This window comes from Genypterus blacodes, unplaced genomic scaffold, assembly GCF_046128005.1.
Source record: "Genypterus blacodes isolate CSIRO-AG114 ecotype Tasmania unplaced genomic scaffold, CSIRO-AGI_Gbla_v1 ptg000070l_1, whole genome shotgun sequence".
Classification (NCBI taxonomy): domain Eukaryota; kingdom Metazoa; phylum Chordata; class Actinopteri; order Ophidiiformes; family Ophidiidae; genus Genypterus; species Genypterus blacodes.
In genome coordinates, this window is record NW_027466880.1 from 69,177 (window position 1) to 95,000 (window position 25,824).

The 25,824-nt window shown below is 45.6% G+C and overlaps 2 protein-coding genes across 2 annotated transcripts in view; one reads left to right on the plus strand and one right to left on the minus strand.

Moving 5' to 3' along the window:
• The window catches only part of ppfia4 (PTPRF interacting protein alpha 4), a 41,442-nt gene extending 19,601 nt beyond the window's left edge, over nt 1-21,841 (plus strand). Inside the window, 27 exon segments of the mRNA XM_076156731.1 lie at nt 7,019-7,120; nt 7,215-7,379; nt 7,906-7,985; nt 8,408-8,474; nt 9,876-10,097; nt 10,579-10,725; nt 11,183-11,317; nt 12,108-12,191; nt 12,886-13,017; nt 13,160-13,222; nt 13,324-13,415; nt 13,551-13,680; nt 14,386-14,582; nt 15,181-15,409; nt 15,498-15,537; nt 15,632-15,915; nt 16,011-16,117; nt 16,211-16,292; nt 16,499-16,699; nt 17,104-17,166; nt 17,525-17,551; nt 18,152-18,327; nt 18,462-18,559; nt 19,336-19,511; nt 20,062-20,130; nt 20,233-20,419; nt 21,639-21,841. Of these exon segments, the coding sequence (XP_076012846.1) occupies nt 7,019-7,120; nt 7,215-7,379; nt 7,906-7,985; nt 8,408-8,474; nt 9,876-10,097; nt 10,579-10,725; nt 11,183-11,317; nt 12,108-12,191; nt 12,886-13,017; nt 13,160-13,222; nt 13,324-13,415; nt 13,551-13,680; nt 14,386-14,582; nt 15,181-15,409; nt 15,498-15,537; nt 15,632-15,915; nt 16,011-16,117; nt 16,211-16,292; nt 16,499-16,699; nt 17,104-17,166; nt 17,525-17,551; nt 18,152-18,327; nt 18,462-18,559; nt 19,336-19,511; nt 20,062-20,130; nt 20,233-20,419; nt 21,639-21,682 (3,399 nt within the window). The 3' untranslated portion in view covers nt 21,683-21,841.
• Nucleotides 21,842-24,048: 2,207 nt separating this feature from the next.
• myog (myogenin) lies at nt 24,049-25,565 on the minus strand. The gene is made up of 3 exons (XM_076156762.1): nt 24,970-25,565; nt 24,271-24,370; nt 24,049-24,164 (listed from the first exon to the last, which is right to left on the minus strand). The coding sequence occupies exons 1-3, from the start codon at nt 25,501-25,503 to the stop codon at nt 24,049-24,051; spliced, it is 750 nt and encodes a 249-aa protein (XP_076012877.1). The 5' UTR covers nt 25,504-25,565.
• Nucleotides 25,566-25,824: the final 259 nt, after the last annotated feature.

The window sequence follows — 25,824 nt, forward strand, 5'->3', positions numbered from 1 at the left end:
TTTTGTACGTTCAGGCTACATAAGGAAGTGTTTGGAAACGCAGGCCATGAATGTCCCACAAGATTCCTTTTTCCTGCGTCTTCCTCTCGTCTTCAGTCCCTGTCTTGTCATCTTACTCTCTGCTCCTCTTCACTCGCCGTACAGGTCTGCTGCGTGTAGTTAGAGCAGACTGACTAGCGGAGTGCTGTTGTCCCGGTGGAGAGCAGGAGGGAGCAGCACAGGAATCCCATCCAGTCTAGGTAGACTCAGTCCGAGGCACAAGTCCTCTTTTTCTCTTTTTTACTCATCTCTACCTGCATCAGTCTGTCTGTTTATGGGGCCAGCCGGTGTGTTTGTTGGATCGGATATGGTTACTTTTCACCATGAACCCAAGAGTGAGGATCCGCCCTCAGAATGGGACCCACTATAACGCCTACATGTACCAGGTAGGGACACCTCTCAGCACCTGTTTACGAATATGACTCATGGATTCTCTGCAGTTCCAGTAGCTCTCTCTCTTTCTCTCTCTCTCTCTCTCTCTCTCTCTCTCTCTCTGTGGTTTCCACATGTCCTTGCCCGGGTATTGATTTCAGCGCTGATGGCTCTTTTCTAGGACTGAGATATGGCCTCCTTTCCACCTCTTCCCTCCCTCCGTCCTCCTCCGCCTTTTCACCACCACGTCCTAATCACTCACAGTGATTACCGTATAGCATAAAACATGCTGCACGCCGGGGGAAATTGCACAGCAGGGGAGCGCGTCCTCTGTGTGCACACAACAGTTCTGATTGGTGGCTGGTTCTCCTCTGTTTGTTTGGTCCAGTGGGAAAAAAAGGTAATTTGTGAATATACGTGGAGTTCACAGTTTAACAAATGTGTATTATAATTACCTAATCACATGTGCGAGATAGAGACAGGACTGAGTTTCTTCTGTGTTTCTCCATACATCTGACATTTCCCCACTCCCTCTTTCTGCATTTCTTTTCCCCTCCTTTCTCTTTGTGCAGCATAAGAAGCAAGCAGTTTTGTTATGCTGTTAAAAAAAGAAAAAAGAAAGTAGGATACATGAATGCCGGCTATTCTGGGCTCAGCAGGCCTTCAGTTGGCACACAAGGGAGGGGGAGAGAAAGTTGGATAACTTTCAGGGATTTGACACCTCTTTCTATGCTGAAACATTAGAAAATGGATATGCAGTAAAGCAGAAAGTGACACAGAAGTGTTGTGTCAGCTCTGCACTCTGCATAAAGGCCACCGCTACATCAATCCACTTTACGTCCAATAATAATACTAGTAAATGACTATTGATATGCAGGATTTTATGATGATGATCTATAGGGTTTTCCATCATCAGTGTGTGTTCGTCATGGTGTTATGATGGAGTCATGTGGCTGAGCATTCATCTGCAGCTTGTGTATAGCGCACACATTCACCTGACTTTCCTAATGAGCTGTTGCCAAGACGATAGCAGCAGGATCCCCTGCATCACCCTTGTCATATACTGTAGTGGTGCTTTGAAAATGTAAACACAATTAGGCAAGGCTTTGATCAAGACGGCAGCTGGGTGGAGATTAAGTTACTCATAGTGAAAGTAGAATCCCTGCCCTCCACTTGGACCTGATCTCCTGTTGAAAAGGCTTTGAGATGCAAATCGTCTTCTAACGGCGTAAAAGACATATCTGTAAACTCCACAAATCCACAAACAAGGACTGATAACCACATCAAATTAGGCCCAAATCTCTAAGGTCTGAACTGTTACACGCCACAGCCACACTAAACTCACACTTTGCTCTCTTTGGAAGATATTGGCCGAATTATATCATATAGCAGCACTTTCTGGCATCATCAGTTCAGTGTTCATAAACATTAACCTCTGCCTTTGCCTGATTACGTATGTGATGCTACTTGTAGTTGGCTGGCAGGTAGCTAGCACATAGCCAAAGCTGTAGTAGCTAGCTAGACTTGTGGTACATGAGTGAAGTCAAAGAGGAAGACGCTGGACTGGTCATGATAAAGATCTTAGAGAAGATAAAGAACACTGAACCACTCTGTCTACTACAACCACACCTGTCTGTCTGCCTGCCTGCCTGCCTGCCTGTCTCACTCTCTCCCGCCTCTTTGCCATCTCGCTCTCTCTGCAGTGGTGAAGAGTTACAAATCTGTGATACCCGACTCTCCCTGAGGACTCGCTCATCCTCCCTCCTCCAACACTGCATTCATCTTCTTCGCCACCCCCCGCACCCGCCACACACCCTCCAGTGAATTACCGCCATTTATCGGATATAGTGTGTGTGATGAGATCGTGGTGTTCATTTGTTTAGATGAATCATTTCTGTTGGTTCTCTTGGGAGGACATTGTCATCTTTTTTTACTTCTTCTTCTTCAGTTCCTTTTCACAACACACACCAATATAAATACCACACTTACTGCCTCACGTTTGCAAATACGACAACAGGCATGCTGGCATTGCATTATAGTCTGTTGGAGCTGCAGTTGGTCTTCAAACATTAAACATGAAAAAACAAGAAAATACTACAGATGTCAAAAAGTCAGGTGGCAAAACACACACACACACACACACACACACACACACACACACACACACAGTGCAGTACTCTAGCCAAACAGCCATGAAATAAGAAGATGATGTGTGTGTAGTCAGATGTTGGTTAGATATATGTAACTTTTCGTAGTGCAAACCTCAAAAACACTACAACCTACACAGCAACACACACACACACACACACACAAACACACCCAGACTCAAGTAAGCAGCAAAAGATAAGCACAGTCACACTAAAGCCAATATATTTGGATTCCAAGTGTGTGATTGAATGCACAGTTTTTCAGTTCTTTATTTATCCTGCTGCACTCCAATCTCACTCCCTTCCTTTTCCTCCTGTCTGCACACGCCCGCACATACGCGTGCACACACACACACACACACACACACACACACACCGACACACACACACACACACACACATGCACGCAGACATCCTTTCATCCTTTAATCCCAAACTGCTTGAGGAAGTGAAGGAGAGAAATCCCTTTACAATGTCTGGGCTCAGCACTGTTTGGTAACCGCTTACTATCTCACATTGTGGTCAGAGGCAGGAGAGCATCATCCTGGAGATCCCAGAACCTTCTCCCTCTCCCTCCCTCGCTTCCTCCCTCTCTCTCACCCTCTGCTCGGTGCAATACACTCTTTGATGTCTTCTCTAGGTTTGCTACGTGAGAATGAATAAACATCTCAGGGTTTGATAGCTCACATGGTTGTTAGGATTGCACAGTCATAGCGTGCGTGCGTGCGTGCGTGCGTGCGTGCGTGCGTGCGTGCGTGCGTGCGTGCGTGCGTGCGTGCGTGCGTGTAACAAAGAGAGACAGAGAGATGGAATACAGAGCAAATATTAACCATTACGAACCATTACGACCATTAACCATTACGAAGCTGCCAGAGGGGAAATAAAATGAAATTTATGTCTAGTTTCATTTCACACACTTGTCTTTTCTATTATAGTATAATTGATGCCAACATAACAAAGGTTGTTCAGCCGCCTCTTTACCTGTTAGTTATCACTCATTGCTTGTCTGTCACAGTTGTGTGACCTGTATTTATGCAGGTCACGAGGTGACTCAGACAGCGTTGAAAAGTGGAGGAGTGACAGGACGGAGGGGTGGAGTGGTGTGTGTGTGAGTGTGTGTGAGAGAGTGAGAGGTGTCTTGCTCGCGATGTCCGTCAGTGGTGGCTCCGAGCTCTTGTGTGCCGCTGTGTTCCCGTGGCATGAGGGAGAGCAAAATGAGCATGCTGACCCATTTTCCTTTTCCCTCTCATCCCTCCTTCTTCCGTCCTTTCCTCTCTCCCCACTCTCTCCCTCCTATGTCTCTGTCTGTCTCCCACACCCTCAGTCCTGTCTCGTTTTGTGTCTTGGTTTGTGTGCTTGCGCCACTGCACTCTCTGACTCTATTCAGCCAGGTGAATATGGGAGATATGTGTGTTTTTCGGCTGCTTCAATTAGACTCTACATTTTCATTAAAGTCATTTCTTTCACATCTGTATGATAGATTCTACTGAAACATTGATACATATTCAAAAGTACAGATTGCCTCCTTGTCTGCAGGATTATTGAGTCTGATAAAACAACGTGCGCACATGTAAATACAGAAAACATGCAGGGATGATGATTATCTAAGTTATTTTACATGTAAAAAATAATAATTACGCATTTATTTTGAACATAAGAAACATGAATCATGATTTTTCTTCTTTTACCCTGAGCTGTCAATGCCACCTGACCTCATTTGCTGTAAACTAGTTAAAGTTAAAATGAAGGTCGATTGGTGTTGATTGGTTGATTGGTCCACCATCCTGGTTTAGTATACCAGTGTGATCCATCTGCTCTTATCACTCTGCTGGATAGATACGGTACCAAAAATGAAGGTGAGTGACTTGAAACTCACTGTTCAAGGTGGTGAAGAGGACAGCGGTAACACATGGGGTCAAATTTTTAAACCTTCCCACAGGGGACAGTGGGGATGGGAATGAACTAAAGAGACGCTGCTGCAGGGACACTGACAAATTATATGACAAAGAGATCCCTAACAGGCTTGTTTTTCAGGTCAAACAGAAGCGTTTATGTCATAATAGTGCCGAATGGAAGTTTTACAGACGATGCAGTTCTTTCAAATAGAAATAACTGCTTACGTTTTCAGCTGTAGTGTAATGTGATGCGGCATTCAGGGGTGGGGTGGGGTGGGGATGTTGGGTGACAGGGACTGAATATTGTCCCTGTGCAGCTCTCTTGTACAAAGGTGGGTCACGCCTGCAGAAAACCTGTAGCACATTGGAGTAGTCCGTTTTAAAGAAACATCTGAGTCACTCCTGATGATGTGTTTGTTAGGAGCTAGAGACCGAGGCTGCAGTCTCATAGCTGCAGGGAGCACAAGGGGGAGTGTGTGTGTGTGTGTGTGTGTGTGTGTGTGTGTGTGTGTGTGTGTGTGTGTGTGTGTGTGTGTGTGTGTACAGGCCTTTGGGTATTATGTTGGACTATGGCCAAACTTACTGGAAGTGCCAACAAAGCACCAAGAGATGCACAAACAACACACACACACACACAACAAACTGAAATACTCACACACACAGCCACACACACACACACCATAAAAAATTACAAATCAAGCTCATGTAATGGTTATCTACTGTATTTTTAATCCCACACAGCAGCAGGTTTTGCTTATCCTGTGACATTTCAGTGCTCAAACAGAATTTGTCAAACTTGTCAACAATTCCTTCTCATTCCTGAGTTCTGCTTGGGTTTGTGTTTATTGTGTCGCAGAAGCGCAATCGTTTTCCAAAGAATGACATTATCAACATATTTCAGTTATTGCCTTTGACGCCCTGCTTTGCAAGTGGAATAATGCAGTTACAGTAGAATATGATAGTACAGCAACTTTCGTCTGTTGGGATCCTGCAGTGTATAGCAACAAATCTCCTGTGTCATTTATCTGAACAGTCGTCCTCACTCCTTCATTCAGATTAGCGTTAATTGTATTCCCGGCGGGGACGCTTAGAAGACTAGTCCCCCACGTTAATAAAAATGTCCTGTTTGAAATGCCATTGAAGTGTATATAAAACACAAACACACCGGGGAGTTACTGCTCACACTGCCATTACAGCCTTTCTCACAATCTGTTAAAGTTAATGGAGCCATCGCTTTACAGCCCCAAAAAGCCCATAAAACGTCCATCAAGTTTGCTCTACGCGCTGGTTTGTGGCTGCGACCGAGCCACGTGCGGTAAATCACAGCGGGACAGGATCTCTGTGAACTTTGCAGGTGTTTCTACATAACATAGGGCTGGAATATTAAATGATGGAATTGTCACGCTGGGGTGTATGTTCCCTTTAAACCTCAGAACTGATGTCCTTGCACCATAATATCATATTGTCCTGTTGCTCTAGACTTGCACATATCTGCCTACCAACTGACCATCAACCATTGTGGTCTTAACTTTCACCCGGCGGTTCGTTTATCACTTAAGCATTTCAAATAAGGCAACGATCAACCATGTCTGAAGTGCTGCAAGTACTTGAAAGCTTCATTAAAGTGCACAACCCTCTGTCAACTTCCCACAGACCGAAGAAACGAACATTAATAAATGAAATGGCTCTTAAGTGAATACGCTCTCATAACACAGCCAGATATTCATTCAGAATAATCTATTTAATATTAAACGGCATCACTGGCAGCTTTCTGTGTTGTGGCTGATGCAATTTAAATGTATTTACCATTACTCGATGACTGGAACGTTTTCAGTGTAAGCACAGGACAATTCAAACATAGGTACAGTGTGTGCAGTGCAGCAAATAAACCATTTGCGAAATCTCTACTGTTGCATTAAGGGTGGCATATTTATCTCTTTAATTGGCCAAAACAGGACACATTACAGCAACCAGAGAGTCTGTGGCATTTTCTTTAGGCTGAAGTCTTCATTTTCTCAATCCAATTGTACCCACGGTGGGCATCTTGATGAGAGGAGCGGCACAGCTGAGAGTGTGTGCATGTAAATCAGATGACACGCTGAAATTCTGGTTGTGTTTTGTTCCAAGGGAGCCCAGACTCTGCAAACGTTTTTACTGGTTTTTAAAGAGCCTTGATCATATTGCCTGCCTCGTCTCCACCTGCCCATCATGCCCTCCTTCTGAAACGGATCAGCAGACATACAAACGCTGGCAGACGACCGTCCCTCCCTAAGGATGGCGGGACTAAGCAATTCTCGCCTACTGTCTCAAGTGCTTGTTCTGTTGGTCCTGGTCACTGAAAGATCCAGGGCATTCAAAAGGGGTCGTACAGATGTATGGATGTAAATTGTTCCCAGCCTTTTTTCACCTCACTCTGCTCTGTAGCATGATTACGCTCGTTCTGGCAAAAAAATACTTACCACACTCTGAGATTTGCACTTTGACATCTGCATAGTTTTACAAAAATGTTGCCAGTTTTGAAGAATCAGTGTTGTTAACCTCAGAATGGTCTTTTGTCTTCTGTAGGAGTTTGCCACCCTGACCAAGGAGCTGAGCATATGCAGGGAGCAGCTGCTGGAGAAAGAGGAGGAGATATCTGAGCTAAAAGCTGAGAGGAACAACACCAGGGTGGGTGCATGAACGTGTGTGAGAGAGAGAGAGAGTTTCAACATTACTAAGCTGGACATTCATTTTCTTTGCGATTGTCTGTCTGTCTGTGTAGCTGCTGTTAGAGCACCTGGAGTGTCTGGTGTCTCGTCACGAACGCAGCCTGAGGATGACGGTGGTGAAGAGGCAGGCGCCCCCGCCGTCTGGAGTCTCCAGTGAGGTGGAGGTCCTCAAAGCTCTGAAGTCACTGTTTGAACACCACAAGGCTCTGGATGAAAAGGTGGACACACACAAATGCATGGAAACACACACACACACACACACACACACACACACACGCACCAATCTATCTATCGGAACCATCTCCGTCAGAGGATAACCAAGTGATTTAAGTAGTGAATTATAAAAATCGTTTGTGGATAAAAAATAACAAAGCATCCAACACACAGCCCAGACATATTAAAGCATTATAAAGTTGCTTTGGCGCTGTTTTAGTCTCCACCAAGTGCTGACAACAAAATGTCTGCGTCTTTATCTGCTGTTTAGTGTTAAATAGATGGAATAGTGAGCATGGAAACTGCTTTCTAATGGAAACAGCTGCCTTCTACTGAAAGCAAATAAGTCTCAACTACTTTATGTGATAAATGTGTGGCTGTAAAAACCAAAATACAGAGCTAAATGAGACTAAAAGTTCCTCAGGGTGTCAGAGCTGGGTGATCCTTCTCTGTGGGCGACCCTCTCACATCACACTGCTGTGGGTGCCCTCGTGTTTCCAGACTTTGTGTTGACAAGTGTGTTTTTGTCAGGTGCGTGAAAGGCTTCGAGTGGCTCTTGAGAGGGTGTCCACCCTGGAGGAACACCTAGAGACTACCACAGAGGAGGTGAGGTGTATGGGAGTGTGAGTGTGGCCGAGTGTGTGTCCACATTTATGTACAGTGTGTGGAGTTAGAGGTAAGTAGAACCTCTATTAAGACCCTGACATGGCTTCAGATGCAGCATCCTGTCTGATCTGAAGCATCACACGGGTGGCTAGGCCTGTCTACACACACACACAAACACATACATGTACAAAAAGTACAACAGAATACGCACACGCACACACACCAACCTTCCTTCATCATTAACTAGTTGAGCTCCACTGATTAAACTGTATTATGAGCATGTGTGTATGTGTGTGTGTGTGTGTGTGTGTGTGTGTTTGTGTGTGTCCCTTTGAGAATTTTGTTCTTGGATTCATCAAGAGAAAGGAGGAGAGAGGAAATGTGTGAATCTGTTGGTGGTGTTGTTTTTGTCTCCGTTGCAGCTCAGCGTGGCGAGACAAAGGAAGGACAGTGACTCAGTGGAGCGAGCAGATGGATCCAAACCTACATGGAAGGTCTCTGTGGTTCTGTGTGATTCATTTTTCTCCTCTTCCCTGTTACTCATCTCGCTTTTAATATGCACATATATTGCAGTCTATAACTTTATTTTCACTTTTGCCGCCTGTCCTCGCTCTCTTCTTCAAGCACTTAAACTCTTTCAACGTCACATCTGTAGACGCGTAGAGAAAAATGTGGCATAAATTCTCTTTAACCTGTCTGATGAAGGTGATGTTTAAGTGTTTGGTTTGAGGCCCGTGCTGAAGTGAGCTCACATTATTGAAGCTACTGTACGCCCGGGCGCCTCCACAGGGAATAACAATTAGGGAATAACAATATTCAGACAGAGAAAGACAAACTGCCATTTTGGGTTTTTTTGGAAAATAATAATAATTAAGCCTGAAAAATCAATAAGAATTACCATGACGACAGCTTGAGAGAGACAAGAAGAGAGAGAGACCACAGTGTATCAAAGGCCACAGTGAGCTGGAGGGGGTCTCTCATTAAAGCACATCCCTCTTCCAAGGCCAAACAAGCTGTTGATTTTTATTGATCCCTTGATACTTGGAGTTATTACGGGTGGAGGATGTGGAAGCTCCACACAGAGGGGCCTGCAGCTGGCACAAGGCTTGGAACCCACAACCTTCTTGCTTGGCAACATTGTGCCACCACACAGTCCTAAAGAGAAGAACATGAATAAAAATATACAGATCGATTTTTTAAAGTTCCTGGATCAGGAGCAACAGAAACGCCACCAAGTTTCAGGGACCTCGTCACACACTTCACCGCTTTGGCAGAGTTAATAACAATGTTATCAAGACCCTCATCCCTGATGTTACGCCAGATGTTAAGGGATATGAGCCCACCCTAACTGCACATTCCTCCAGCATTTTCCCCCTGCAGGATAAGAAGCCATAAGCGTTAAGTGCTTAGGGCCGCAGTGTACACATTGATTGTTGTGTCCGTCGTGTTCTCTGCCATAAGGGGGCCGTGCTTGTTATCCCTGTGTCCCTGTGAATGAAATGATGCTTAATAAATCAACATTTATGTTTTATTACACAGCTCCAGATCATTCATCGGGCTATGTACACAGCATGCGTGTGTTTATGATCCTGTACAGTATTCATGAGAAGGCAAAATGGGAACATGAGGTAGCAGAGGGGATCCTACTAACTGCCTGCTGAGATGCCTGAATGAGAATTTGTCCCTGAAGGATTTGTTAAATTCAAGCCGTGGAGTTAATGCAAAACAAAAACAAAACAAAATGGCAGCTTAACTTAAAACCAACATCCAAAACCTTAGAATACCTCTCACCCTTTAAGCATAAGTTGAGTTTGTGTTAACTTTGTCACATAGCCCTTTGTGTGTGTGTGTTAGCGTGTGTGTGTATCCATTAACAGTGTGTGTCCACTTTAAAGAGATTGCCCAACGGCTCCATTGACGCGCACGATGACGGCGGCCGGGTGGCTGAGCTTCAGGAGCTGCTGGATCGAACCAATCAGGATCTGACGCAGAGCCGTGAGCATTCCAACGCGCTCAACGCCCGCATGGCAGAGCTGGAGGCGGAGCTCGCCAATGCACGCAGAGAACTAAGCCGCAGCGAGGAGCTGTCAATCAAACAGCAGAGGGAGCAGAGAGAGGTGAGGATCAAGAATAAGCGGAGGTAAGAGAGGAAAGAGGAAAGTCAGAGGGATGGATGTTCTTTTGTTCTGGCACCTAGAGGGGAATGAAGCCTGGACTTTGAACTCATTGAACTCCACATAAACTTACCAAACTTTACATTTACAGGTATAGAATGTATGAACAAAGATAGTTTATCCATCCTTATTCCCTACAATTAAGATCATTAACATGTTTGTTTTGATTTTGATCAGAATTTGACAATGTAAAGCATTTCTGTATCATTCCATACATCGATTAAAGGAAAGGCAGCAGATCAAACATGCTTATCTTTGTGCGTCTAAAGTCCTGACGTGATCACAGACAACAAGCACAGCTGCTTATCACTCAGAGCTGCTTTCATCCCCAAAGAATTAGAAGATTTGCTGTGAGATAACTGAAGATATATCACACACACACACGCACAACACACACTGATGATGTTTTCCTCCCGTTATTGTTGTGTGGGCACAGAGGGAGGACATGGAGGAGAGGATAACAACATTAGAGAAACGATATTTGGCTGCCCAACGAGAGACCACCCACATCCACGACCTCAACGACAAACTGGAGAACGAGCTGGCCACTAAGGACTCCCTGCACAGACAGGTAACACACACACACACAACACACCCAACACAGTTACTTACTACGTAGGTCAAAACACCTCCTTCAGTTCATACTTTCACAGTTCAATACATCCCATAGAGCAAAGGGACAGATCTCTGCATGGGATTAGAGCCACAACCGCCCTACTACAAGCCACTCACTGAAGGTACAATCAGTGATCATAAATGTTGCATTCAGTGAGTGAGAGGGAGAGAGAAATACTCAGACTCAGAGGTTCATTCGAAGTTCAGGGTGAAACTGAGTTCAGCTCCAATAACAGCAACAAGAACATCCTCCATTTTGTCCCCATGTGTGTTCTTACTACACTGATTACAACTCTGATTTTCCTCTTTCGTGTGTGTGTGTGTGTGTGTGTGTGTGTGTGTGTGTGTGTGTGTGTGTGTGTGTGTGTGTGTGTGTGTGTGCGTGCGTGTGCATGTGTGTGTGTGTGTTCCAGAGTGAGGAGAAGGTGCGCCAGCTGCAGGAGATGCTGGAGTTGGCAGAGCAGAGACTCGCTCAGACGATGAGGAAGGCTGAGACTCTGCCAGAAGTGGAGGCTGAACTGGCACAGCGGGTTGCGGCCCTCTCCAAGGTAGCTGCACACATTTCACCACCGGTGGGCGACTCGGGTCACTGGGGTCCGATCACAACATGCGCGGAGAGCATTTACACCTTGCAGCAACATGCAGGATGAGAAGGCGTGTTAATGCAAGGTGTGAATGTGGCTGAAGAGATGGAATACAGCGAGAGGGGTTTTGGCAGAGTTGCTGATGTGAATGGGATTCTTTCTCTGCAAAGTCAATGTTAGGTAGGTGACTGGCAGTTAGTGTACTTGGCCTGGACAACAACACCGAATGTATTGGGCCTGAATCGAAGATACAAGTCTATGAACACGAAACAACAAGGAAGTAAAGTCAGCTTTTGAATCCTGGAGCAGAAACATCCAATCCATCCGTTCCCTGTACCTCCTTATCCTGTTTGCGAGGGAGCTGGAGCCGATCCCAACTGTTATTGGAAAAGAGGCATTGTGCAACTTGCCAGTCTTTCACAAAGCAAACCAACATAATACTCTTACAGACACACAAACTCATTCACACTCCCATTAACACCAATGGAAACCAGGTGACAAACACCCCCATCATTTTTAAATGATTTACTGTCAGCCTCTGGATCAGTTTGGATCATTTCAGCAACTGCCATCTGGTGTTTTGTTCTCTCATGGGTACTCTATTTCAATTCAATGTGTAAAGAAGTTGATATAAGTTCAACCAATACCTCAGTGGGAAACAGTGAGGTATATAAAGGTTAGAAAGTACTTACATACCGTGCATACATACTGTCAATGTACTGCAGTTGTCATATGTGAGTGTCTCCCCCTACAGGCTGAGGAGCGCCATGGCAATGTGGAAGAGCGACTCAGACAGCTTGAGTCACAACTGGAAGAGAAGAACCAGGAGCTAGGAAGGGTGCGTGTTTGCGTGTGTGTACGTGTATGTGTATTTGTGTGTGTGTGTGTGTGTGTGCACCAGCCCTGCAGGGTCTCTCTGACCTCTCACTCTGTTGTGTGGGCTGCTGTTTCACATTATTGGGTGCCTCGACTCTTGACTCTGTGCTCCCTCATGCATATACACACACACACACACACAGACACGCACGCAACAAGATCTCCATTTTCTTGGTGCATTGTTGCATGAATATGAGCCAAATCCACATATCTCATGCAATACACTCCTCCTCCCCCTGCAATACTGATTGGCTGCTATCTTTAGACTGAATAATTCATGCAAGGCTAATTTCTCACTCTGTAAGAAATCTCATGCCTATATTTAGTTGAAGTAGCTCTCTCAGGATGCAGATGTGTGTTTGTGTGTCTGTGAGAATTCACTTGAATGGAGTAACTGTAGAACACACAAGCAGGTCTTCTTCCAATAAAGAGAAAGCATTTAACCCTTTTTCATCAACATAGAAATCACTGTAATTCAATCGTTCTGGCTGTGAAATCCAATCCCAAGTAGACCTCCAGTATATCTGGCAGCTGGTGTTAAATACCCTCTTCATCCTTTAATCCATGCAGAGATGCTTCATTAGTTGTATAAATACATTAAATGGAGATGGTGTCAAAGAGAAAATGGAGTGATATCATTCCCACGTCTCTTTCAGGCTCGTCAGAGGGAGAAAATGAATGAGGAGCACAACAAGCGTTTATCTGACACGGTGGATCGTCTGCTCACTGAGTCCAATGAAAGACTGCAGCTCCATTTGAAAGAACGCATGGCTGCCCTGGAAGACAAGGCAAGGCCTGCTGACTTATCTGTCTAAGCAACACATGAAGCCCTGATATTGCTATCGACTGACATAACAAATGACTGTAGAATGCACTTTATTTGAAATTGCTTTTGCTTTGACACGGTTTTCTATCTATATTTTCTTCTAGAACTCTCTTATTCAGGACCTTGAGAACTGCCAGAAACAACTTGAAGAATTTCACCACACCAGGGTTGGTAAACATTAGCCGTGCTACTGAATCACTGAATCCTACTGACCGTGTCCCCTGAAAGCACAACTCATACGTCTGTCTAATGTCCCTCGCCCCGTCAGGAACGGCTGATTGGAGAGATTGAGAAGTTGAGAAATGAGATCGACCATTTGAAACGCCGCAGCGGGGCATTTGGGGATGGATCTCACCCGCGGTATACACACAGACACTCGTGTACACACAGACGCTCTCTCTCTCTCTCTCTCTCTCTCTCTCTCTCTCTCTCTCTCTCTCCCTCTCTCACTCTGCACATATTGACAGCACTCTCCTCCTAATCTATTGCTTTCAGATCTCACCTGGGAAGTGCCAGCGACCTTCGGTACTCTATGGTTGAGAGTCAAGATGGCCACTACAGCACAACGGTCATCAGACGGGCACAGAAGGGCAGACTGACAGCACTGCGGGACGACCCAAATAAGGTGCTAATGTCTTTATCAGGCCAGTACCATCCCATAGTGCCCCACACACACACATGCAGGATGGCCAATTTACACAGGCAAACAAGCATACTATTCTTCTAACCACATACCTGCACTGTACGTTACAGTATCCAGGTTCACTATCGCTTTACTAATAAGTGTAAGTGCTCAAGTGACCCGACTGTGTTTTCTTTTCAGTGATCTGACTTCATGTATAACTAAACCATTCTCTACTAACCTCCATGTCTCTCTGCTTCTGTCCCTCTCTTGCCTGCTGCCATGGACATGCTGATGTAAGTTCCCTGTTCATCCATTTCTTCTCATCATTGGCCACAGACATATCAAACACTGTTGGTAAACAAGTGTCATCATTTACACAAGCATACAGAACACAAAAAGCTCATTTGCAAAAGAAAGATTAAAAAAAATATTGTTTTTTAATGTGCCTTCTCAGAAACATTGGTCATCAAATTGGTTTTGTTCAAACCTTTTTTATAACTTGAAATATGCTTTTAAATTTGACTGATACGAATTTGAATGCAGAATATAAATTAGAAATTTCATAAAAACGTGTTTTTGCAAATGAAGGCTTCACAGTAAGTCACTGCACTTCACTACAGTCAGCCATTAGAAACTGTGTGCAGATGTATTAAGTGTGTGTACTGTGTGTATGTCTATTAAAAGTCATGTGTGTGTTGTGTTCAGGTGTGTGCCATATTTGAACAGGACTACCCATCCCTCCGTGGGAGCGTCAGCCACCTTCTTGGAAGCGACATTGAGGCAGAATCAGACTTGGAGGATGACGTTAGCTCCACCCTACTGTCGCCCAGTGGCCAATCAGACGCTCAGACTCTTGCGCTTATGCTGCAGGAGCAGCTTGATGCTATCAATGAGGAGATTAGGTGACAAAGAGCAGGCACATTGGATTATGTTACATGACACTTCAATGATCATCAGGGGGAAGTTGGGTCATTGCAGGAGTAAGGAACAGGATGCAGATCGGGATGAAACTAACTGAAAAGATACAACAAATAAGAATGAAAGAACAACATATTAGTTATAAAGATGCAGCTGTTTCAATGCATTGGATGTAGAGATAAATCACAGAATAGGAGGACAACCAGCCTCGGGTTTTAACAAGTTTCAATGAATGAAGAGTAGATACATTTAAAAGGATATTATGGGCCGTGCTGCTTTACATTGTCTTTCCTGCTGGAAGTGGAAAAAGACAAAGACAGAAAAGAGAAAGATGAAGCGAAAACGCAACATTAATGAACACTGCACATTTTTTGTGATTTGATTTGTGACTCCCATAAACGTGTAAAGGCTATTAGAAACAATAATACAGAAAGTTCAGTTACAAGTTCATTTAGAAAGAGTTATTCATGGGAGACAGAGTATGTTATGATACAGTTACTGTGTGAGTTTGCCTGCATCTGTATTAACATGCATGTGTGTGTGTGTGTGTGTGTGTGTGTGTGTGTGTGTGTGTGTGTTCAGAATGATCCAGGTGGAGAGAGAGTCAGCTGAACTGCGCTCTGAGGAGATCGAGTCTCGGGTGAACAGCAGCAGCATGGACGGACTGAACGTGACCCTTCGACCTCGGGCCTTGCCCACCTCCGCCACTGCCCAGTCGCTGGCGTCGTCCTGCTCGCCACCCACCAGTGGAAACTCGACGCCTAAACACCACAGCCGCAATGCCAGTCACCATCTGGGCATCATGACTTTGGTGAGAGAGCACATGTGGTCCATCGCTCACAAACACACAAACGGTCACATCGCCTCTTTTAACACCTGTGCTGCTTTGTCTTTGACAGCCGAGCGACTTGAGGAAACATCGCAGGAAAGTAGCAGTAAGTTTGCAAACACAACTAAATCGATAACTATTGCAAAGCGCCGTCAGTGACATGAGCTGCTCTTTACATCCGCCTGTGTCTGTCCCAGTCTCCAGTGGAAGTGGACAAAGCTACCATCAAGTGTGAGACGTCGCCTCCCTCTTCCCCTCGCAGTTTACGGCTGGAAACCAACTTCGCCCAGTTCACAGGGAGTCTAGAGGATGGCAGAGGGTAAAAAACACACACATAAGTTCACCTTAATGCAACATAATAGTACATACTTCAGGTTTAAACCTCTTGCGCTGTTTTGGCGGTTCATAGCGGCAAGCAGAAGAAGGGCATCAAGTCGTCCATTGGCCGGTTGTTTGGGAAGAAGGAGAAGGGTCGAATGGATCAAGCTGTCTGCAGAGACGGACAGCAACTACCCACATTATCAGGTAGCGTGTCACACTGATGCAGAGTGTGTGTTTGATTTACAGTAATCAGAGTAAGCAGGTAACAGTGCTGCGCTGTATTTCAGACTTTGAGATGGGCGTCGGAGATACTATGACTCTGGGGAAACTGGGCACCCAGGCAGAGAGGGATCGCAGGATGAAGAAAAAGTAAAACAACCTTCCTGTCTTTGATTTTGTCTCCTTTATTGTCCTTTCTTAGAATTGTAATATAATCATCTTTTTTTGATTCCCTGCCCCCAGACACGAGCTTTTGGAAGATGCCAGGAAAAGAGGTTTGCCCTTTGCCCAGTGGGACGGCCCCACTGTCGTCTCCTGGCTAGAGGTATAATTATATCAGCCATGTGCTATCAACATGTCCCTGTAATTTTGTCAGGATATAAAATCTACTACTAAAAGCAGAAAGAGCTACTGAAACTATTTGCTCAAGTAAAAGCACATTCAAGTATCAGTTAAAGTATCCCAAAAAGAAGATTAAGGCTTTTGTGTCTGTGATGATGCTGATGACCCCTGACCTCTGCCCCCCTCCAGCTGTGGGTGGGGATGCCGGCCTGGTACGTGGCTGCCTGCCGTGCCAACGTGAAGAGCGGCGCCATCATGTCGGCGCTCTCGGATACGGAGATACAGAGGGAGATCGGCATCAGCAACCCTCTGCACAGACTGAAGCTCCGCCTGGCCATCCAGGAGATGGTCTCCCTCACCAGCCCGTCGGCGCCGCTCACCTCCAGAACGGTAAACGCACCAATGCATCCTCTCGATGTACATTTTCACAAACATGATACAAGAAAACCTCCTCCACTTTTTAGGCTTCACGTCCACCGTGCACCCTTGGGTGATGATTCCCAACCGATTTTGCTTTTTCTTTCTTCTGTTTGGACACAGTACAAGCTTGGTTAATACTGTACCTGTGGCTAGGTTGCATGGGGCTCTGTGGGTAACATACACGCAAATACTGCCATATATAAGTACCTGCCTGATACGTACTCCTTCCCTCGGCATGACTAAAGTGCGAGCGTGTGTGTGCGTGTATCTATGTGTGAGTGTGTGTGTGGACATGTCCATATGAGTGCATTCCTGGGTGCGTTTGTGTTAATGCATGTGTGTATGTTTGGGTTTTGTTATTGTCCTCCGAGCAGTCGTCTGGAAATGTGTGGGTGACCCATGAAGAGATGGAGAACCTGGCTTCCTCCTCTAAGGCGGTCAGTACCATACGGGTGCTCCCCCCCCCCCCCCCTCACTTTCACCCCTCCACCACACAATATGTCCACTCCCTACATAAATACACACTTTATCACACACTACAGCATGCCAACTACTGTATATTACTGCATTGTTGTGCTTAGTGTGGATGACAGATGCGACTTTGGCCTTGTGTGCCCGTGTGCCCATGTGTGTGTGTGTGTGTGTGTGTGTGTGGGTGTGTGTGTGTGTGTGTGTGTGTGTGTGTGTGTGTGTGTGTGTGTGTGTGCGTGCGTGCGTGCGTGCGTGCGTGTGTGTGTGTGCATGTGTGTGTGTTTCTCTAACCCTGTGGATTGTCTCACTTATGCTGCCTCTCAGGAGAGTGAAGAGGGCAGCTGGGCACAGGTGAGACTGGTGAGACAGCTTTTGGGTTAATATCTGGCTTCATATCTCATATCTGCTTTCATAAACACATATCTGTCATATACACAACTGTACACTTACCACACACTACTGCTAACACACACACGTTGTTGTAGTAATAAAAGCCTGCAGTTTTATGGATTTAGACACAGTGGAAATGAAGAGAAGACAGAGCTGTGAGCTGTGAGTTGAGTAGAAAAGTTCCTCAAATGTTTTTAAATAACACACTCGTCAGCTTGTTTTTCAGTTCTTCAGCTACTTAGTGGACAAAAATAGATTTCTACAGCTTTAAACTTCAGTACTTGTGGTTTTGTAGTGGCGAGGGGTTAGAAAAGAGCTTTGCAAGAGAATAATCAGGTCTGTATTGTTTCCTTGGAGCAACTTTGTAATCAAATGCAAATTATTGGATTGCGTTTAACATCAAACATCATTGTAGGGGATTGTTGCGTCACGGAAACATAAAACCTTCTGCACATCAACAGCATTGTTTGTTCATGTACGACACTCATCCAGCATCCACGTACGCACAGTCTGAACCACGGAGCTTTAGAGGGATGACGATTTACGTTCCTCTTCCTGTAGACGCTGGCGTATGGAGACATGAATCATGAGTGGATAGGGAATGAGTGGCTGCCCAGCCTCGGTCTGCCGCAGTACCGCTCCTACTTCATGGAGTGTCTGGTGGACGCTCGCATGCTGGACCACCTCACTAAAAAGGACTTGAGGAGTCACCTCAAGATGGTGGACAGCTTCCACAGGTCTGTGGTTCAGGCACTCTCAGGCAGCCTCTGCTTTCAACTAACAAGATCTATTAGCAATGCAGATGAGATGGCTAATGATTGTGTGTGTGTGTGTGTGTGTGTGTGTGTGTGTGTGTGTGTGTGTGTACCAGGGCCAGTCTGCAGTATGGGATTATGTGCTTGAAGAGACTGAATTATGACAGGAAAGACCTCGAGCGCCGGAGAGACGACAGTCAACACGACATGAAAGGTACACTTTACACACACACACACACACACACACACACACACACACACACACACACACACACACACACACAGAAAGCAACAAAAAGGCACAAATCGGCATTTACATACTCATATTTAATGATATTTAGGCATACAGACATTAATATGCTGTAGTGGCAACAGGCCAGTTCGCCACCTAGTGGTTTTGTCTGACATTGTCATTTCTGGCTGAATATTGAGACAGCTGCATCTCGCTCTGCCAAAAGGCCAACTGAAGTAAGACTTACAATCCTCTGATCCAAAGCACCACATCTAGAGGAACACACGCACACGCTCACACACACAAACACACACACACACACACACAAGCACACACAGAGACATATTGCCAACCCTTGACCTTCTGACCTTCAGCTCTGTTCATGAACTTGACTCAGCTGTTGCGTCAAATCAGAACCCTCCGCCCCTATTTACACACACACAGGCATACACACACACATGCACACACCGCCTGTTCCAACGTGGAAAGCTGGCTGACAGCTGTGCATTAAATGAACAAAAGGAGTGTGCCAGTGAGTGGTCCAGTAAGTGGACATGGACATCTCTCTCTCTCTCTCTCTCTCTCTCTCTCTCTCTCTCTCTATCTCTCTCTCTCTCTCTCTCTCTCTCTCTCTCTCTCTCTCTCTCTCTCTCTCTGATACTCTCACTGATTTCACTCATATTTGTAGATATTACTTGATAGTACTTGCTGGTATGTGCTTCAGTATTGTGTATTTGTCCCCTTATCCTTTACTGTAGACGTGTTGGTGTGGACCAATGAGCAGGTGATTCATTGGATCCAGTCCATCGGCCTGCGGGAGTACAGCGGTAACCTGCTGGAGAGCGGCGTGCACGGCTCGCTCATCGCTCTGGACGAGACCTTCGACTACAGCAGTCTGGCCCTGATCCTGCAGATCCCTATGCAGAACACACAGGTGGTTAGAGGGGATGTGATTAGTGCCTCTCCATGCAGTGAGGGAACTATCTGAATAAAAAATGAAGTCAGGCTCTTTGACCACTCAGGACAGCTTTTTTTTTTACCTATTTTACTCAAGTATGAAATTGGTACTTTGTTTTGTAACGACTGGTACCTGTGAGGCTCATTTTCCTTTAATTATAATCCACAAGTACCTCAGTCGTGTGAGGCCTTTTGTGATGTCCTTCAGCGGGCCATCGTCCACCGCCCACAGATTGGTTGATTTACTTTTAGTCGCTGCAGTCAGCATTTTGTTTTACTGGCGGCCACATGGTGCCAACGTTTCACACTGCTTTAGTCTGTTCAGTCGCTCAGTTGTTCTTGGATCAAAACACAAAATATGTCTCACACAGAAAGAAGGAGACAGGAGACAGTTTTCCTTCATACTTTTTGATGTAATACTTGAACAGTATGCAAACAAAGATTTAGACAAACATTTAAGAGATATTTTATGATTGTTTAATCGTGTTTCACTTCCTCACCCTCATTGTTCCGTGCTGTGTTCTTAGGCACGGCAGGTTCTGGAGAGGGAGTTCAACAACATGTTGGCCTTGGGGACAGACCGCCGCCTGGAGGAGGTGACCTCTCAAGATGTTACTTTGATCAAAGCATTGTATTTTCAACAGCGGTGTTGAAAATGGGTCATTACCTAACCTCACAGTTCTCTTTGTCCCCCGTAGAGCGGCGATGACAAGTCATTTCGACGCTCGCCATCGTGGCGCAAGCGTTTTCGGGCCCGCGAGGGGGGAGTGGGGTTGGGGATGATGGCAGGCTCCATGGAAACGCTCCCTGCCGGTTTCCGTATGCCCTCCATGTCCATGCCACCCTCTGTGACTTTGATGTCCAAGAAACAGCTGCAGCCTGAAGGTGTGTTCAAATACTAACCAGGCGCCAGCTCGGCCTACTTATCCTGATTCTCTTGCCATTTGAGGGGAAATGACTCCATAATGAGGTCAATGACATTGTTTGACATTGTTTTTTCTGTTGCACTTTTGTTGATGTGTGCCGTTCACTTACCAGGTCTGTAGTTGTCCCATAGTCTGTATTATGGATCCTAATGGATCCATGAAACACTGCTGCTCTACATGGAGCTACAGTATAGGTGTAGTTCAAGATGTTCGCCAGTTTTCATTGTGGCGTGCATGACCTCCGCTCAGAGGCCTCCAGACGTGGTTAGTTCACATCAGATATCTCCAAAATACAAAAAGGAACAAAGTCAGTGACCTGGTTGAGACATAAATTCCCCAAAACTCAGTCACATTTTGGAAAATTACCAGGAGATTACTTTGATTATTTTGTGTGTGTGTGTGCGTGCTGACTCGGCTTGTCCTGACTAATTTGCACGCCGTGTCGTCTTTGCTGTGTCCTGCTGTGCCACACTCCCCTTGCTGTCCTCTCAAGCTCCTCCCCCGGCGCCGCCCAGACTCGACCCCTCAGCCGTGCGGACTTATTCATGCTAACTCCTTTCTGCTTACTAACAGGAGCTCTAAAGCTAACAGGTAAGCTAACAACACACTAATTCACTTGACTTAAGATGACGCGGGTGGAAGCTAGCTTGCTTTTTCTGCAAGAATATGGCACCAGATTTACAAGGTTTGTACTTTACTTGCTTGATGTATTGAAGTTAACATCTTGCTGAACTTGACCATTTATTAAATTAATAAATCGGTCAGTCAAAGTCATGTCAAATTTTGGCATGAACTATGAGCTAGCATGATCAATAAAACACTGTAAAGCTGCATTATGTATGTTTGGCGCCCTCTAGTGTTGTGTTATTGTCATTTGTTAATGTTAATATTGCAAAATTACAACACAGAAACCGAAAACCTGCAGCAAATATTACGAAATATACCACAAAGGTAACTGAAAAAACAAAATAACACTCTAAAAACATTATAATAAAATAACACTTGAAGAACTTCACACAAAAACAAGCCAGATAAAGGTCTGGACCCCATCACTCTAATATACAGTATGATGATATGATGATATATTTCCAGGTCAAAAGGTCCTTTGTGTGTGTGTGTGTGTGTGTGTGTGCATGCCACTCTCTGCTTCACTCTCCCTGTGTTTGCCTCCATTCCAGTGCATTCTCATTACCTGTATGGACACATGCTTGCGGCCTTTTGAGAGTGATATGCCAAATCTGGAGAGGAAGCCCTGCGTGCCACAAGGGGGCCTCTGTGCCGGCCCCACTTTGTCGCCCAGCCTCGCCTCCCACCTTTCACCTCTCACCTCTCCTTCGGACACGTGCAATACAGAGGCCATCTCTGACCTTTGAACTCTTGAGAGTGCTCGTCTGGCTGTGCTCGCTGCTGTAAAAGGAGACTCGTCCCCCCCCTCCCCTTCCCCCCCTCGCCCCCCGGTCTCTCCCAGTTTACCCCCCAGTGCTCCCAGTAGCCTTGTTGTTGTGATTGTTGTGCTCCCGCTCCTCTTTGGTCTCAGCTGTGGGTTCTTGTCCTGGTTCTAACAGTCTCAATGTGGCCCACGTCCAAAACAGTGTTGTCTGTCATCGAGTCTTTGTGGTATAATGATAAAAAAGAGACGCGTGAGGGGGCGGTGACGGCTCATTGTTTTGGACTTGGGAATAATGAATACTTGCAGCAGATCCCACTGCACATTACCCCTCTATCGGTTATGCAAGGTATTACTCAATTATCGTCTCTGTACATAAAATGGATTACTTATGTTTTTTATAGAAATATATATATATATTGGAAATATGTATGAAAAATGATATAATATTGCTGTATGAAACCCAATGCCCTGTATTCAATAGTGACTGTTTCTCTTTCTCTCTTTCTCTCTCTGTCTTCTTCTTCTTCTTCTTTTCTTTCTCCTCTTTCTTTGTCTATCTGTGTTGGACCTTTGTATGTCTTCTGGTGTATGCTGTGTGTGTGTGTGAATCGTAAGTGGGAGGGACTCGCTGAGGAGGGGTGCGTTTCTACAAGGACTCTTCACAGGTTCATGGGTCCAATCTCAAAACTTTTCTCTCTCTCTGCCTCTTCCTCTCTCCTTACCCCTCCTCCTCTTTTGACACTATGTAGCCGTTACCTCTGCCCTCTCTCTGCCTCACTCGCCTTCTGTATGATACTATGTAGCCTAGAATAGAGAGAATCTCATATGAAGTAGTGTGAATGTGTTTGCGAGTGCGCGAGCCACAGGGGTCTCTCTGCACGAGACTTAATGATATGTGTGTGTGTGTGTGTATGTGTGAAAGGCCAACCCCAGCCATGTGACCATGAGTCTTCTCTGTGGATGGGTAGTGTGAACACTGTAGCTCCTCACGTTCCCTCAAATCAACTGTAAACTGCTGCTTGGCATCAGCCAATGATATCCATGTCAGACTGCTCAAAGTGACACGTAAATCTGTCACCGCCCATTTAGTTGCCATGGAGACGTGCCAGTAAGCAGTCAGCACTCTTGGCTGACCAACTCCTCATCCAATGGAAACACAGCATACAACCAGTGAAGCACTGGATGGGTGTACAATCTTTTTATTTTAAAGGTTTTTCAAGGTGTCTAAAAGGTGTAATGTGCTATGTGGCAGCTATGAGTACTGTGTCTTTATTCCAGGTGTGAAACAATGCTGACAAATCAAGATTTTATTATTTGGCTATTTAAAAGTGTACTGTATTTATGTCACTATATAGACATAAGTAAAGCTGTTTTTTTAAGATATGGGATGTCGTCTTCTTTTTGCTGTTATTGTTTGTTCAAAGGAAATGGCAGATCAAGTATTGAAAATGGTCTTTATTGCAAGAACTGGACAGAAAATATCATCTGAAACATCTACAAATACACAACAATCTTAGTTATAAAAGTCAAAAATAAGTTAGCAAAAAATAGAAAATAAAATGGCAAAACCACTCTGTAGAAAAGGGAACGTATTTACATCACTAGCATTCATAACCACTTTAAATTAAGCAGATCTTGGTCAAAACTGCCGTTGTACATATTGGCCCCACAAATAAACTCATGTTGTTTTTTTTCAAGCATAAAAACACACCAGAAATGAATGAAAGATCAGGGGAAAGTTTCAAAAAAGGAAAACGTCTTTAAATTAAGTAAAGAGAAAACACTGTCTGTGGCTCAGACTGGAGGAAAGCTGACACAGATCCGTTCTACTCACTAGCTGTTCATTCATGCAGTAAAGTCCTTGAATCTCTTGTCAGACTGAGCTCCTGTGGCTCTGACAGACAGGTCGGGACCACAAGGCAAGGCAGGGAATAAGGCCTCAGCGGGAACAGGAGGAATTCGTGTTGGCTAACAGACCCGTACACCAACAGAGATCAATCATAACAATTCTGATCAATTACAGATTTGATGAGCATAAGACAAAACAGCTGGAAAACACAAATTAGTTTGAGCTTGGATCGGTTGTTTGTCTTACAACTGTGTGTGTGATGTGAGCAATTGTCCTTTGTCTTTCTGCTTCATTGGATGAAATCTGAGTGTTGTGTCTCTGTGTGTGTGCGGGTCAGTTGTGGGCGGGTCTACTTGGGAATGTCCACAGGAAAGGCCACAGCTCCATCCGCTGTGATGCCGTCCACCATGGAGGTGAGGGCGCGCATGTTCCCCTGCTCCGAAGAGTCTGTAGCGCTCAGGAGATCTGCAGGGAGACCATCATATATTCAATATCTCCCCTCCAGGCAAGAGCGAGGGGGCACTCAGCTGTGTGTGTGTGTGTGTGTGTGTGTGTGTGTGTGTGTGCTCACCCTCGCTGCTGTAGCTCTGCGTGCACTGCTCTGGAGTGCTGCTCCACTCTGGGCTACTGCAGCAGGTGCTGCCTGAACTGGGCTCGCTTGACGACGACACCTGTTACCATGGAGATGCACAGGCACACGGTGCTGTCAGTCACTCTGTGTTATGACACGCCATGCCCCACCCCACATAAGTAACATTGCACACACTATTGTACAGTCTAACATTGCGCACATGTACACACACACATCTGAAATTCATCCTTCTAATTGTAGGTTAATGCCATGACAGGAAGAGAAAAGAAGCTTTTTCATCAGAAATACATATGAATACTATTAAGTCTATAAATGAATTGAAACTATGATATTTTTGATTTGATGATTTTGTTTGCTTTGCAGTCTTTTTGAATCTGCCTCATCACTTGGTTATCATGGATTATAACCTTTAAGGGCGCCGAACAATTCCAAGATACAGGAAGGCAAAGGGCTAAATTGATACAATCTCTCCCACTAGGAATCTCAAAAACAAACCACATTTGTGGAATCCAAAGAAGGCTTCAGGACCACAAAGGCAAACGCTGTCACTTCAGCTTACTTTGCTATCTTAACATTCTCAGCCTTTCTCTGCATGGTGTCATCTCTCTGTTTGGCTGTTTCCTGGAGGTTTTCATTCTTTTACACTTGGTCTCCCTGTCCCTGCTCCGTCCTACTCACTCTGTGCTGAGCTGGGCTGGGCCGATAGTGCAGTCCCTGCTGTCCCGTCTCACTGTCCTGCTGGTTGAGGGAGGACACCAGTGCCTGGAGCCTTTCGATGTACTGGATGGCGCTCCGCAAGATCTCCACCTTGGGCAGCCTCTGGTTGGGGTTCATCAGAGTGCTCCTCTTCAGAGCATCAAAGGCCTCGTTCACCTTCTTCAGACGCCTCTTCTCTCTCAGTGTGGCTGCTCTCCTCCGGTCCATGGTCACCGTTTTGCGTTTGCACAGCTTACAGGCCCAGGGGAGGCACTGACCCGGGCAGTGGGCCTCAGGGTGAGGTGACAGGCTGGACGGAGAGGCTTTGTCCTCCGTCCCTGTCATCCCTACCCCGACACCTCCTGTCAGACCCCCACACAACCCCATCATGGAGTTCCTGTCCTGGAAGCCTCCTTGGTCGTATGCCCCAGGCAGGCGGGAGGGGAAGTAGCTGTCCCCTCCCTCGTAGAAGCGCTGGTCAGGGAAGAAGTAAGGGTTGGTCTCGAAAAGCTCCATCTCGGACAGACAGTGTGGATCTGGACGTAAGGGGACAAAGATCCCTGCTTCCTCTGGAACGACTGTATGTGGTCTTCGGTCCGCAGCCTAGAGCGTGTGTGTCGGAGTGTATGCGTGTGTGCCTCTCTGCGTCCTGTCTTGAGTTTGTGATGAGAGGAAGACGTGTGGAGAACAACTGGTGTGGAGCAACTGTAGGCTGGCATTTAAACCCCTCTGCCTGCTGCAGGATCACAGGGTTAAATTTAGCACGAGCCCCCAGAAACCTGACACGACGTTTAGCTGTTGCTGCACATCTACACTTCACATCTTTGTTGGGTCCTG

Bases quoted from the DNA above. Each gene is read 5' to 3' on its own strand.
- myog (XM_076156762.1), bottom strand. From the start codon at position 25,503: ATGGAGCTTTTCGAGACCAACCCTTACTTCTTCCCTGACCAGCGCTTC. The intron at 24,371-24,969 runs GTGAGTAGGACG...CCATGGTAACAG, and splicing joins CCAGCCCAGCTCAGCACAGA to GTGTCGTCGTCAAGCGAGCC. The intron at 24,165-24,270 runs GTGAGCACACAC...GTCTCCCTGCAG, and splicing joins GCAGAGCTACAGCAGCGAGG to ATCTCCTGAGCGCTACAGAC.